This window comes from Tenebrio molitor, chromosome 6, assembly GCF_963966145.1.
Source record: "Tenebrio molitor chromosome 6, icTenMoli1.1, whole genome shotgun sequence".
Classification (NCBI taxonomy): Eukaryota; Metazoa; Arthropoda; class Insecta; order Coleoptera; family Tenebrionidae; genus Tenebrio; species Tenebrio molitor.
This window is the reverse complement of record NC_091051.1, coordinates 14,978,427-14,994,261: the sequence shown is the minus strand read 5'-3', so window position 1 is coordinate 14,994,261 and position 15,835 is coordinate 14,978,427. Positions and strand designations below refer to the sequence as shown.

The 15,835-nt window shown below is 41.6% G+C and overlaps 2 protein-coding genes and 1 pseudogene across 9 annotated transcripts in view; 1 reads left to right on the top strand and 2 right to left on the bottom strand.

Annotated features, from left to right (window-relative positions):
• The window catches only part of LOC138133172 (uncharacterized protein CG43867), a 153,409-nt gene that overhangs the window by 54,375 nt on the left and 83,199 nt on the right, over nucleotides 1-15,835 (top strand). The gene's annotated exons all lie outside the window — the stretch shown is intronic.
• On the bottom strand, nucleotides 3,171-11,263 carry LOC138133184 (uncharacterized; annotated as a pseudogene).
• Nucleotides 12,030-15,764, bottom strand: LOC138133183 (probable cytochrome P450 6a13). Of its 2 annotated transcripts, XM_069050989.1 has the most exons (4): nucleotides 15,562-15,764; nucleotides 12,584-13,714; nucleotides 12,282-12,533; nucleotides 12,030-12,233 (listed from the first exon to the last, which is right to left on the bottom strand). In XM_069050989.1, the coding sequence occupies exons 2-4, from the start codon at nucleotides 13,710-13,712 to the stop codon at nucleotides 12,067-12,069; spliced, it is 1,548 nt and encodes a 515-aa protein (XP_068907090.1). In that variant the 5' UTR covers nucleotides 13,713-13,714; nucleotides 15,562-15,764; the 3' UTR covers nucleotides 12,030-12,066. The 2 variants fall into 2 exon arrangements, with proteins under 2 accessions (XP_068907090.1, XP_068907091.1); XM_069050990.1 differs by lacking the exon at nucleotides 15,562-15,764 and having other exon boundaries at nucleotides 12,584-14,961.

Genomic DNA, 15,835 nt, shown 5'->3' with positions numbered 1-15,835 from the left:
ACGGAAGGGCTTCGAACGGCATAAAAGAGGCGAGAGGAATTTTTTTTTTACTACCTCTAATTACAAGCTACCAGACTCGCAACGACCCCTCGACTAAATGACGGCGTGTCAGGGACATTAGAATTATAAAAACAATTTACGTCGCGAGATAAAACATTTTTTTAGTGAAGGACGAAGACGAGGTGGAATGTTTCAGCATTTAGTACAGTCCTGAATTGAAGAACGAGAACGAGAAGTAAAAAAAAAAAGGGCTGAAATTTATCGGTCCAGAACAAAAGCTTTGGCGAAAAAAGTAACCAAACGTGTATTCGGTTTGAATCTTAATTTAATGTTATTAATCTTCTCATCGTGTTGAAGAGTCCAGTGGGCCACGTGACAATATACTGGAGAAACTGAAAATATATGATGTGGCCTGATTGCGTTTTCTTTTCTCTGTGAAACCCGAGCAGTCCTGGCACACTGTCACCAATCCGGTCCTCGGTGGCCCATTTTTCAGGTTAAATTGTGTCGACTTTTGGGCGGAATAATCAGTCGAATAGTTCTTGTTGAAAACACTGTCTGGGCCGTAACGAGCGGAGACACATGTTGGCGCAATAAAACAATGAAAACAACAACAGACATTATCATTAGCTCGGGGGGGTTGGCAGCCGTGTAGCGGTCGGCGGTTTGGTGTAGGATGGCGTCCTGAAGGCCGACCCGAGGCTGCTCGTAATGTCACATCAAATGTGGACTGACGGCGCGTGTGATTGACGTGCAGGGTTGCCAACAGCCGCCCGGAGCGCTGAAAACCCCTGCCGACCGCAACGAACAACTTTACGATGCTGTCCGCAATATATGTTCACAGCCTCCGGCAACAACTACATGACCGCACAACTTGCCATAGAAGGCCTCTAAAAATCTGACTTATTATCTTTCAGCAGGATCTTCGCTTTGGGAGTTTCCCTTAAACTTTTTGTGAGCATTTTTTTTTTTAATTCGTACGTTGGTACTGCTGTGCCTAGATGTCTCTGTGCGATTATTTGTGACAGAATAACCTAACCATTGTCACTTTTTAAAACTTGTAAGTGGAAGTCGTTTTATTTGTAATTGTGGTGGATTAACAAGCTGATAAGTTTGTTTAGCTTAATTAGTATCTTTTTTCCGGTCGGAGCCGTTCGTGTGAGGTAACTGAAACTCATTGTTGGCCAAAGTAGATTGCGGCTTGATTGGAAACGGACCTGAAAAACACGATAAGGATCCGGAGTTCTTGTTTATAACTGACTTGTTTTCATCGTGGACAGAATATGGAGCGTGTACGGGTATAAACGGGAATAAATTATTCAACATGATTTATGCGATGTAATTAATTTCACAATGGTCAAAGATCCAACCAGTCGATAAGACGGCGTAGTGTTCTGCCCTTTGCGTGCTTATTTCCAAGGGACCATATTTATGTCGGTTTAAATACATTCACACTGTAACTCCTTACACAATGCCAACTCCTTAAGCACGCGGTCTGCCCCATTATGTGTTAATAAAACGTCAAGCTACATGGTTTACGCGCAATTTTTTTTATTATGTATCGTTCCCGTGTTTTATTGTCCCGTCGAAAAAATTTAATAATTTTATGGGGTTTGTGAAAATTGCTCGCGACTTGGCACGCACAAAGTCTAGGCCCCGTTCGAATTCTTTAATGTTTTTATTTTAAATTGCATTTCATCCGGCACCGAGATGGAAAATCAAAAAATCACGTAATATTTTTTCTTTGATAAGGGAATTGCAGGAAGAGGGACGTTGAAATTTGCGAGCCGTGAAATAAGTCGATCAGAAGAAAGCTAAACAAACGAGAATTTCAACGAAAGCAAACCATTTGGGAAAAGGAAATATCGCGCCCGTTTGACGAAAACATCGGTGACTCGACGGATATGTTCTCGATTTTTAGGTCGTCTGATAAAATATAGAGATGGCAACTAATTTAGCGATTTCATTCGTCGATGGACTAATGGAAAACGTACACTCAAATCTGAACTTTGGGACTTTAGTTTTATTAGGTGTGAAAATTGTAATTAGATGACGCATCAAAGCGAACGATTTTTACTTTCACCATTGCCTTCAGCTTAATAATGTAACAAATTTAAGCTAGCAATTTTAATATTGATTCAGATAAAATAAAAATATACATCTGTTTTAATCAATTTCTGTTGTTTCAGGTAAGAGGTTTCCTTTCAACATGATCCGTAGATGCTTTTGTAAGTATAAAATTAAACCGATTTTTTTTATGTACATGTATTTTCCATTTTTCTTATTTGTTAATGACTGTTTTTTGAAATGAAACCGTCTTCTGTTATTATCAATTTGCGATTGATTAGCGCCAGACATTTTTTAAACACAAACAAAAACGCCAATAACTTGATTCCGCAAGAGACGCAGTTTGGGGATTCGTTTACGTTTCCGTCAGAACAAAGTATCGCGATCTTCGAAGCTGTTGCAATCAATACCGAAGGAACATGATGCTATCACATCTGTTATGAAGCGATCTAAAACGTCTTTGACATCAACTGCCATCACATTTATTCACTCTATTCATTATCTGATACCATTCGAGAATGCGTTTCTTGAAACATTCAAATTGTATCTTATTTGGAACATATTTCTTATTGTTCTTCGGTTGTGTATTGTAGGTACTCTAGGAATGGAACGTTCTTGCAATTATCTAAGTTTGCTTAAAAACTTGTAAGGATATTGTGCAATTAACGAATGCCCAAACTGGGAAAGCTGTAGCTATTAATGGAATGCCGGTTGCAAGTGCAGTCGAATTGTGTCTCCAGTTGAACGTAACCTGCAGTTTTATTACTCAAGAGTTTTTTCCCCTTCTTTTTTGTCAATTCTTCTAAGAAAACAAAACTTAATTGTTATCCTTAAGTAATATTTAGTCTGTGTTGCAGTAAATTGAAACAATACGAACTAAATATCGTACTTATACAGGGCAAGTGACATAAGGCTTATTTCTGAATTTATTTTGTACGCAACCAAAAATACTAATGAGTAATGACGCTGACCACTTGATACCGTTTATAATGTGGTCAATTGTTGTTGTTTCGTTGCCATGTATATTTGTTATAAATTGTGTATAAATGTGTAGGGGAGACCGGGGGAATGGGGCCACCTTAAGGGAAAGCATGAATATTATTTTTATTTGGGTGAATTTGTTTATCATTATCAGACAAAGTTAAACTTTAACATATTTCTTATCAACCTGAATCCAGAGATAAGGACAATTTTTAAAATTTTGAGATTTATAATGAAAATAACTCAACCCTACAGATGGTCTCATTACCCCCAGGGTCTGGGGTATTGAGACCACGCCTGGCCTGATTACCCCAAAACCAATTAGAATTAGAATTAGAATTAAAAAATGTTGTTATCTTTGATTATTATTCATTATTACAAAAATCACACATATAATCATTAAGTGTATCTGTCCCAGTACAGTCTTTATGCGCCCATTTCCCGCATATGGTGCACCTGAACCAAGTCTCGCGACCTTTACCATAGTCACCACAAATAATGCAATTTTCACCATCATGATCCTTATTGGTGGTTCTTTTATAATGAAGAATCATCTGAAAAAAGGAAAAACGCACATAAACCACTTTGTTTTGTGGGTGGTCTTATTGCCCCATTATTTGACTCTTAAAAACATTTTAAAAATATAATCTGTAATATTCAATAAGACAATCAAATACATACTAAACTGTGCTATAATAATCTTATATTAAACACAAACATTTTCATTGCAATATCTTTATTTAAATTATTTTTATACTTACTTTTATTTACACCTAAAATTAGATCAAAACTCACGCTTTGGCTTTTTATTTTATAAAACACCAACTGATGTCACCACAACGACGATTTTTGCTATACAACTTATTCTTCCTTCTAGAAGATGACAGCACCCTATTTTGAAGGAAATAAGAACGCGGTTTTTATAATATAGGGGTGGCCTTATTGCCCCTGGTGGCCCCATTGCCCCGGTTTCCCCTACATATCTAGGTGAATTTGTTGTTACCTAAGCAACCCTTAAAGCTTTAATGTTTTAAAGGCCCTTTTACACACGCATTTAACCTCCAATTTCATAATCAGCCTAAAGTTACTTTAACATTAAAGTTTACCATTTACTATAGAAACATATTGTTGAAACAATTTTGGCTGAGGATTTCGATTCGGACTAGAAAACAGCGACGATAACGAGGATGAGTAGAAAATGTAAAATTATTTCATTGTTAGGTTCAACTGCTTTTTCGTATTTGTTTAGTGTACACTTCTGTTCACGGAAAAAGCATACAAGACTTGAACGAGGTTTTTGCAGTTTTTTGGCTGTATAATTTTACTTGATATTTGTTTCCATGTTTACCCATATTAAGTTATCAGGTAAGAATTTACAAACGAATTTTGATTATACCAGACTTAAAAGAACCCACAGTAAACCTTGAAACTAAAGAATAATACTTAATTGAGGAGGCACTAAGTGCACTTTTACTTCGAATGAAATCGAATTATGTATGTGAGCTTTTGTTTAATTTTTGATCTCTGGGGTTGGATTGAAAAGCAACGTCTTTAATCAGAGTTAACGGAATAATAATACATCGTCACTTCGTCACCCTTTTATATGGGCGTGCTCCTGTCCTAGTTTCGGATCAGCAGAATGGGATTTCGGGGAAGACCTCGCTGCCTCGTGCCATGAAGTGGTACTTTTCGCAGAATGCTTTGCTAGCGCGACGCTTGAAGTGGTACGATGAGGTAATTCGGGGCACCAAAACGCAATTCGAGGCGCCGAAATGCCCACACGGCCAATCCTGACAAGTAATTCGTTCTCGAATTACTCACTTCCCTCTGGGTCTGCGCCCCTGGGAGCCGCACCTGTAATGACAAAATGATCTCAGGTATCGGGGTCTAATCCTTCCCTTCCTGCATTCATTCACCCATTCGGCTCGCCATCAACACAGACAGACACTGACTGATAATAATTAACTCAAATCATTACAATGCTCCGTGAATACTCTTAAAACCAGTCCTTTCAGTTTGAGCGAGCAGAGCCACTTCCTGATGGTCACAGATCACAACCTCAAGGTCTGGACTTACAGAGGCATTCCCTGCGGCCACAAACAAAGGATCACCTGTCTGGGCGAGCGGACACACTTTCCGCGGCCACAGAGCCACAAGTCTGGGCGAGTGGAACACTGTCCACGGCCACAGCGCACAAATTCTGGGCGAGTGGAGACACTTTCCACGGCCACAGAACACAAGAATTTTCATGGTTCAACATCCCTGGGCGAGCGGAGACACCTCCCGCGGCCACAGAGCACAAAAAAAATTGATTTTTGAATTTCTGGTCAGTCAGCTTTTTGATATTCAAGTACTCACAACATAATCAGCAATAATAGTCAACAAATGCCCACACGAGCCGACAATGCTAATAAGAGCGATCTGCTGCTCATAAAAACTAGCAACACACGACGCTCGTGTCAACATATTGTGTCACATGCTCACCTTTTGTCTGTGAATCCTCAGCAAGTTCCCCTGACCAAGCCCTCAACATTTCCCGGGCTACAACTCGCTTTCTGTTTGTCGCCAAGTTCTTCAGTTGTACTCGGTCGTTTGGTAACAACTTCAAAACTTCAAGCGGTCCCTCATATCTTCGGTCCAGCTTTGACAGATGCGAATTGCCAGAGGGGTGGAAGACAATATCTCCGGGCTGAAGATTCTTCAAGTCTTTTCGGGATCGGTCGAATCGCTTTTTAGCAGACGCGGCATTTCGTTGCGTACGTTCGTATGCCAGAATACGGTTTTTTTCTAAATTTTGCCCTGTCGCAAGCGTAGGTAAAATGCTGTTTGTTAACACCGTGATGTCAGGACTGCTAATTTCCTGTCCAGTCACCAAATACAACGGCGAGAATCCCGTGGATTTTTGCACCGTATTATTTAAAGTGAATTGCAATTTTGGGATCACGCTCGTCCATTCTGACTTCGCCGGTTTGGACTCAATTTCGGTTCTCAATAAGTCTAAAACGGTTGAGACGTATCTTTCGACTTGACCGTTACCGCGAGGGGCACTTTTAGCAATAAGGTGCAGTTCTATTCGCATCTCAGACAACAAGTCTTTTACGCACTATCGGTGAAGTTGGTACCTTGATCGCAGATAAATCGCCTGGTTGTTTGAAAAATATTCAGGTAAATTCTCAACTTGTCGCGTGTCTCTGGTCCCGTAAGCGGTTTTTAAGGGGATGAGAAACAAGTACTTCGTAAACGCATCAATTAACAGAAGAAGATGTTTGAACCCTTCAGGTGTCACAGGAAATGGGCCAACGCAATCGGCATGAACGGTGTGAAACGGATCGGGAATTTTGTCTATTGGGTGTAAAGAACCTTGTTTGGGACCAGTGTGCTTCTTTCCCGCGATACACTTTAAACAATGGTCGCAATATTTTTTAACAAATTTTGCCATACCCGGGAACCAAAAGAAGTGATTGATTTTTGCAAATGTTTTATCCGGATCAACATGACACTGTTCATCGTGGAACATTCGCAAAACACCAAGCCGACTACCCTTAGGGACAAAAGCGCGATAAATGGGCGGATTCTGTCCAGGATTAATTTTGCGATAGAGGATATCATTCTGACAAAAATATTCGGTTGTCAGTTTTCCTTCAGTACCGCCAATACCTCTCAGCATTGTGAAGTCCGGCTCCAAATGACAAGCTAACTTTTTGGCAACCCGACTCGATATGAGACTACATTCTGCCCCGGTGTCAATAAGGCAGTTAACTTTCATGCCCTGTATTATGAATTCTGTGCAAAACTCATCGTCCAGCTTCACACTAAAACATCGAACATTCGCCGGGCCAGATTGTTTTTCGCGTCTTTGTTTCAGAAAACACCTATTGGCAAAGTGACCCGCCTTACCACAAAAACTACAATTCACATTTTTACCGAAGGGTTTGGACTCATTCTTGGTCTCTCTATTGCGAATTTTTGGGCAAAACCGACTTAAATGACCTGGTTTATTGCAGGTATAGCATAATTTTGATTGTTGACCACTCTCAACGGGATCCGTTCTTTTCACTCTTTTAGCGAACGACGATTCAGCAGCTGTCGTTAATTCATATTGACTCAGCAAAGTTAATAAGTCCGCGATTGTCTCGACTTTACTATTAAAAGCAGCAATTTTTACCTGCGCGTCAGTAATGTCGCCAACGACAAGTTCTAACATCGTTCTCTCCGACAGATTGAAATTCAAGGCCCGTAACAACAAAATTTTCTGTCTGGCATACTCACAGTACGATGTCGCATTTTCGCTGGTGTACAAGCCTGCTTTCCGGAAGCGTTCGCTCAAATTTTTCTTCGGTGGGTATAGGTTACACAGTTCGGTTTTCAAGTTCTCCCAAGATTTCGCTTCTGGTTGCCAGGAAAGGAACCAGGTTTTCGCCTCCCCAGTTAGGCCGCTCGTAGCTCGGGCCAACAGCTCGCAACCGGTCCACTGGAAGGTTTCGGCAAGTTTATCCACTTCTTCGCACCTTTTGACTGCTCCGTTGTCTTCTTGGAGCGGGTCAAAGCGTGGAATTTCGGCAGTTGTGGTTGGCAAAGAACTCCGTCCAGCACTTTGACGAATGGCTTGCAAGGTGTCTGCCAGGACTTGTGTTAGTTGCTCCATCTTGGCACTTATTGTTTGTCACGTTGTAAACACTAATAATTGTTTGTCACAACACCAACTAAACACAAATTATACTTTTAATGTGAGTAGGGCGAATCCCACTTCTGATGTGAGCTTTTGTTTAATTTTTGAGCTCTGGGGTTGAATTAAAAAGCAACACTGGAGGAGCAACGTCTTTAATCAGAGTTAACGGAATAATAATACATCGTCACTTCGTCACCCTTTTATATGGGCGTGCATTGGGCGTGCTCCTGTCCTAGTTTCGGATCAGCAGAATGGGATTTCGGGGAAGACCTCGCTGCCTCGTGCCATGAAGTGGTACTTTTCGCAGAATGCTTTGCTAGCGCGACGCTTGAAGTGGTACGATGAGGTAATTCGGGGCACCAAAACGCAATTCGAGGCGCCGAAATGCCCACATGTATTTCAATTATCTGCCACTGACAATGGCAGTGATATCAGGTACTCGTAAATCTGATTTACACAAGCAAAATGTAAGTGTATGCTTTTTCAGTGAACAGAAGTGTAACTTTGCCCAGTTTTTTTTTTCAAAATAATTAAATAAATTTAATTTCACTATATGTATGTTAAAGATTAATTCAACTTTGACTTCACTTAACACTTTATTCTGCTTCTTTGAACAGGAGGTGTTACTGACAATAGTTCACATTGGTACTCGCAGGAATAATGTCGTTCTTCCCCGATTTTTCGCGCGGTCTCCCGATTGGCGCTCGGGCTGGGCCGTCGGTAGTCCTCGGATGTTAGGACGGGGGAAGGTCGGTCAGCCCACCACGTCGCGCATCGGGCCGAAGCGAGGGTGATGCTAACACGGCTATCCTGACCTTGGGCGGCCTCGCTCCATCTGACGCTGAAACAGCAAAAATGCTTTAGTATGTTCATCGGGTTTCACTGCTCCCGAGTCCCGTGTAGTGATCATGGTTGTTAAAATTCATGGTAGTATCGGGCCACGGTCTTTATCTTGTTGCGGTCTCCCTCCCTGTGAATGTGCCACACACAGTCTTTATGTTGCGGTTCTCCCAGCCCTGTGGATGTGCCACAGTCTTTATGTTGCGGTTCTCCCGCCCTGTGGATGTGCCACAGTCTTTATGTTGCGGTTCTCCCGCCCTGTGAATGTGCCACAGTCTTTATGTTGCGGTTCTCCCGCCCTGCGGAAGTGCCACAGTCTTTATGTTGCGGTTCTCCCGCCCTGTGGATGTGCCACAGTCTTTATGTTGCGGTTCTCCCACCCTGTGAATGTGCCACAGTCTTTATGTTGCGGTTCTCCCGCCCTGCGGAAGTGCCACAGTCTTTATGTTCTTAGTAATACTCACGACGCCATTCGGTACTTTCGACCGGCCATTGCCTAAGTTGTTGATGGGCCGCGACTGTCGTTCTTTGTCCCCTTTTTGCTAGGAGGTAGCGTTCATTTGGCAGAATTTGTTTGATTACAAACGGGCCGTTGTATTTTGCGCGGAGCTTTCCACCACTTGCATGTTGGGAATCCTCAACTGCCACTTGATCGCCGATCGTAAACAGAACGGGCTTGTACCGCTTTACAGCAAAGCGTCTTGCTGCTGCGTCGGCAGTATGACTCGTACGTTGTTGTGCGGTCAGGGTCGTGTTGTCAGGTCAGGAACGGTGTCATTTCCGGAATATCATCTTTCAGTGTGATCGTCAACTTCCCCGTGGTGATATGGTCTGGAATTGCCTTTTGCGTCCCGATCAGGAGTTGTTTCAGTCGTGCTAGGTTCCGTTCGGCCAGCCTTGTTACTTGTAAGTCATCAAAAGCACCTCTTTCTTCGATGGTTAGAACATTCCTAGTGTTGGATAGGTCATGATGAAGTTCGAGGCCGTCGGTACCCTTTTTGATTTTTACGTTTGGCCTACTAATCACTTCCCAACCAATAATAGTAGCCAGATTGGAAGGCATTACATCGTCCGGAACGACTGTAAACAAAACATCGATGCTGACGTTGGGTAGAACGACAACAATCTCGCACGTGCCGATAGCTGGTATAGTTTCTGTCCCGAGTCCAGAAATAACTCGCAAGGTCGGTGACATCGATGCTTACAGTTTTTCCACTGTGCTCCTGCCTATAACTGAGATATCGGCACCACTGTCGATGATGTAGGTCAAGGAAACAGCTTGGTGGTTACATAAGGCGGTAGCGATAGGTGTAGTGTTAAACGTACGTCTTTTACGGACTAGTCACATTTTCTTGGGTCTTCCGTGTTTAAAGAAACAGCTACTCTCGATATGTCCTACCTTCTTACAATACGTACAGGTAGACACCTTCGACTCCGTTGGTTTCTCTGGCTTTTCAATTTCGATGGGTTTTTTAGTTGTCTGCGACACACGACAGTCTTCTTGGCGATGACCAACCCGGCCACAATTAAACACTTTCCACTTTCCACGAAAAGAGGATCCTGACACACTCGGTCGTTGGACTGTTGAACGCGCCGCGCTCTTTGTTCCCACCGCATCACAAGAACGCGGGTCAACCACAGTTTGATGTTTGCGTCTGTGCCCATCAATTTCAGAGAGTAGTTTTAAGAGCTCTCGCTCATCTCCTGGCTGTCGGATCCGTATGGAGGCTTGGGCTTCTGCATGGTCAAGGCCATATTCGACCATACTCAGTCTAGTCACCCACGGCAACGCATCACTGAAACGATAAATTCGGCGAAGCTTCTGGTTTCCGTAGTCGCTGAGCGATTCCCAGTCTTTGCTTCTTAAGGTAGCCGCCATAAAAGCGCGAACACCTGGTGTTTCACGGTCCGCCCAAGTCCTTACAAAAATCCTCCCAACCTCGTCGTACCGGGCGCCAGTCGCAGTAGTAGCGATATGCTCTGCCCCTCAGCGCTTCTCCTGCTTTTGCTATCATGATTAGGTCGCTGGCACCTAGTTCTCCTTTTAGTTTTGAAGCATCCTCCAACCACTCTTCGATGGTAAAATTGCTTTTATCGGGGTCAAACTCTGATAGGCGGAATGATGCCCACGTGGTAAGTGACGTTGGTGGCGTTGGTGCTGGCGTCTGCGCAATCAGGGTGCCGTCGGTGGACGTGCTGGGCGTTGGCCCCGCCATATTGGATTTTCGCAACTCCGCAATTTACTCCTGTTGGTTTGCGATTAGCGTGAGGAGGGTTTCTTGCCAGGGCACACTTTTCCTCTTTGGAGGCGGAAGGCCTGGTTCCTCCCTATCGATTTCTACTTGTTCAGCCTGGTCCTCTACTGGGTTTTCAGTGGGAGCTTCTGGATTACGCTTTCTCTTCGCTTCTGGCATAACGTCGGCTGAAGGCAGATTAAGTAAGACGAAGGACACAATCCCACTTCTGATGTTAAAGATTAATTCAACTTTGACTTCACTTAACACTTTATTCTGCTTCTTTGAACAGGAGGTGTTACTGACAATAGTTCACATTGGTACTCGCAGGAATAATGTCGTTCTTCCCCGATTTTTCGCGCGGTCTCCCGATGGGCGCTCGGGCTGGGCCGTCGGTAGTCCTCGGATGTTAGGACGGGGGAAGGTCGGTCAGCCCACCACGTCGCGCATCGGGCCGAAGCGAGGGTGATGCTAACATGTATGTACTTTGATTAATCATGCATCAAGTTTTTAAATTCAAACCTTGTAACCCGTCGAGTAACCCGTAAAAAGTTTATTCATTAGAGTTTCTGGGAATAATGTTTTGACGCAAATAAGTTCCATATTTCGACGTTTTAAATTTGTTTACCAGGAAAATTGCGCGTTGTCAACAGTGATAAGAAACATTTTTATTTTTTAGTATGTATTTTATCTTTTAGCAAACGTAATATGTCGGTAACATTTTGTGAATATGCTAAAAATATGCTTCTAGGTTCAGAACCGAGGAACTTGCGTCCTACTACTTGTATGTTATTTCTATGGAGCAGATTCTCCCGTGTCAAGTTCAGACTTGTTTTCACACGTGTTTCTCGGTCGATTTGCTTTTATTGCAATTGCGAATGTGTTTTAAACGATGTAAATTCATAACAGAAACATCGTGACAAAATGTTGAAAATACTTTATTTATTTCAGCTTCAACAGAACAGAGATATGGTTTAAGATTGTCTTGATGAGTAATGAGTAATCTATTTTTGGAAAAGCGGATTTTTTTTCTTTTTATGTATTTTTAAACGCATCTGATAATAACCAGATAATAACCAGTGATACACGGGTGTAGTCTACTCTAAAGATAAATTGTGTCTAAAAAGTAATCGGCGATTATTATTTTATGCCTGTATGATAGTAGTTACGAATAGTTTATTTGTAGTTCAAGGCCGTGGCGATACCCACTTGATGGTCAATTGAAACCTACGTAAGAGTGAATTATTAAAATGTATTTTAAACAAAAAGAAATATTCAATTCAATTTCTCTACGTTAAGCCAGACTCCATCTTGAACTGACGTCGTGACTACATGTTTATCGAATTTTATTGGAAAGCTGGTTTTCTTGTTTACACTTATTTTATAATGTTTTAGTAGTATCATTAGAGCCATTTTGGCTTGAAGCATGCCGAATCGTGAACCTAAAAAAAACTTTGATGGTTATTGTCTTGCCACGTTTTGTAACTTACCAATGCACACACGGGGTCCATCACCGAAAGCTAACCACGTTAATGGCGGACGTGTTTTTTTATTTTCTTCTGAAAATCTCTCAGGATCAAAAACTTCGGGGTCAGGGTAATATTCGTCATCGTAATGGAGTCCCAATAGTGGTATGAATACGTTAGTGCCCTTTTTTAGAATTATATCGGTTTGGGGAATTTTATAGTCCTTAGTACATCGCCTCGGTATAACAGGTATCGACGGATATTTCCTTAAAGTTTCTGCAACAAATGTTGTGAGTTTGCGTTTACATAATTCCAAAATCCGGTACCACAAAGGACTTTATCCATAAATTTCATTTCCATAACGCCGGCGTACGTTAATTCGTTGTCGTGCTGGAACACTACTGAATTAATTTCGTTTCTTAGTTCGTTTTGTATTTTTGGATTGAGTGCAAGTTCGTAGAGTGCACACGTCATAGTAGAAGATGTCGTTTCAAGACCACCAACAAGAAACGAAAAAACTTGTGTGGCAATTTGAGCCAACGTAAGCGGTTGCTGTGACAGTTTTTCACTTTCATCTGTTATTTGTTCTGTCACTTTTTCAGCGTTTTTAAGTTTTAAAAGTGATTGCATGAAGTCGTTTCTGTAAATTTTGTTTTTCTCTCTATGTGCCACAATGTTTCGGACCGTGTCCATGAAAAATTTCTCCACATCTGGTTTGGTTACTTTGTATTTTATCAGTCGTAGAAGTTTGTGAGGCAAAGCGTGATGCGTTAAGACTATAATTCGTTCAAGTGGAGTGTCATTGAAAACTCTCTGTGCATACTTCCAAAATGGTGATTCACGATTTTTCAAACAGCTACACTTTATGCCGAATGCGATAGAACCGATAACGTCTGTCGAAAACCGACCCGAAACGTCTTTCGCTTCAAAAACTTCACCACTGGTTGCGTATTCATCAATCGTAGATTTGAATTCTTCCGAGACTTCAACTAAGATGTCGAACATCATTTTCATCTTGCCGGAGGTTAATGTCGGCGTAAATTGCGTTCTCATGTCCTTCCATTTTTGGTCTTTCAAGCAGAATAAATTCGCGCTCAGAGGATCATTTTTTTCGTCCATGTAGAGGCCACGAGTAGTGAAATGGTCGAAGTCTGTTAGTAGAATATGTTTTATGATGTCGAGATCAATTGGGATATAATAAGGTTTCACGCCCAGGTAAGCGCCGCCGTGTCTGTGTCCTTTTGATCGGAAGTATCTGTAAAATTGCTGAAACTGTTCACCCAGTGAATAGTGTCCGTAGAAGAGTTTTTTCGAATCCCCGAAGGGAATAGTCGGATTTAAGGTGGGTATTCCAAGTCTTTGCCAGTGCGTCAGATTCCATTTAAAATATGCGATTAGTCCTATTGAAATTGCTGCAGTTATCTCCAAGAGAACGATTGTAGAGTTGTGAAACATATCTGTTTGAAAATGTTGAGAGTAAAAGGAATCAGATTGGGAGATTACGATTATTTCGAAATGCACTGAACGCCAAAAGAAAAGCGGAGCACCCAGAAGGGATGGTCGTACGAACTTGAAATTTGGGTGGTATACTCAAATGAAGGAATGAATGATTAAAATTTTATCATGAACAGCAAACTTTTTGGATGTTTTTTGTCTGGTATTTAATCTTTTATCAGGTACAATGAGGGACATGGAATCCTGGGCAGTCTGCTATTGTCATTTCAAAAAGTGTCAATGTAAATGCACCTTTACTGTCATTATGATTGATATTTAAAAAAAAAACTGTCAAATTAACTTAAGCTTGGTTATGAGTAGCTAAGGTATGGTTTAGAAATTTTGACAACTGAATGACACATCTGCCCAGTTTTCCGTGTCCCCAATAGTACCTACTTTTTTCCCCGTGTGTTGCAAAGTTAATGATTAGTGACAGTTTAGACGTTGATGTTCTTTACTTGTGTCGTTGTCATGCGCCGCGTTCGTCGTGATCAGCATTACAATCAATTAACTCCTTTTGAAAGGAGTCGAATTGTGGGAATGCATGAGGCCGGATTACCCTTTCGCGACATTGCCAGAAGATTGGGTCCAAGTGACTCTACAATTATTCGAGCATGGAGGGCTTGGTTCAACGAAGGCTCCGAAAGACGTAGGAGAGGTAGTGGTCGGCCAAGAATTACGTCAAGAAAGGCGTCTCGGCGACTGGCTTCAGTTAACCGGTTTGAAATAATTCGGTCGGTGGGGGCTACTTGGAGGGCTGTTTTGGAAAGACAGGTGGCTATGCGAACAATTTATAATTTATCGCAGACTCCGTTCGTATGGTCTAGCATCATACCGACCAATTGTTCGGCTTCCTTTAACCCCAGAGCATCGAGTTGCTAGGCTCGAGTGATGTAGGCTGAGGAAGCATTGGGTCAATGAATAGCACCAAATCATCAAAATCTCGATTTTGCCAATGGCAATCTGATGGACGGTTGCTTGTCAGGAGACATAGAGGACTTTGCAATTCGCACTTCGACGCCATTCTGGTTTAACACCTGGTGTTATGGTTTGGGGTGCAATATAGTTTGGAAGCTGGTCACCTCTAGTCTTCATTCAAGGAAGTCTGAATGCGATCCGGTATATCAACGAAGTTTTGGAGCCAGTTTTGTTACCATACCTTCAAAGGTGTTTTTGAGTAAGACAACGCCACACGTTGCAAGAGTAACACAAAGACTTTTTAATGACAATAACGTCAATTTACTGCCATGGCCTGCAAGCTCCCCGGATTTATCACCGATTGAACATGTATGGCACATGATTGGCAGAAGAGTCGAAGATTTTCCAGCGCCCATAGGCACTTTGGCTGAACTGCGAGTTCAAATTCAAAGAGCTTGGGATGAAATACCGCAATCGTATTCGTGTGCGAGGAGATATAGTTTGTCCAGCGAGAGATTGATGACATAAAAATCACTAAATTCTACGTAGAGAAAGTAGTACTTAGGGCACGTAAAATCTGAAATATACCCTTCAAGCAGTAACATTTTTGCCCTGGAATTATGCTCTAATTAATGTATTCTAGTGTATTTTGTAGTGTTGGGTTAATTTAATACAATTTAAAATCTCCCAATCTCTCGCTGGACGACGTATACCACCACGCATTATTAATTTTTTAACATACGTACATATTTCCTAAGCACAGATTTTTTTGAAATTGTTATCATTCATTATCTTACCCAATCTCAAATTGTGACCAAAATTTAAAATTCGTACGATCATCCCTTCTGGGTGCTCTGCTGTTTTTGGCGATCAATATATTTTAAGGACATACCAGAATTTTCTTTCGAATGTTTACACTGTAACTTAAAACAGAAAATGCTATGAATCACTTGTACCGCTATCGTTTTGAAATTTACAATTACAATACATACACGTTTTAAGTTCGCAAAATACTTTTTTTGCTAGCATTATTTTTATCATAACTACTTATTTATTCTACGGTGGCGTAAACATCCACATAAAAGTTTTTTATTTTTTACATTGTAACTCGTAAAAGTAAATTGATGAGAGTGACTAATACATATTAGTTCATTTTTTCTACGTCA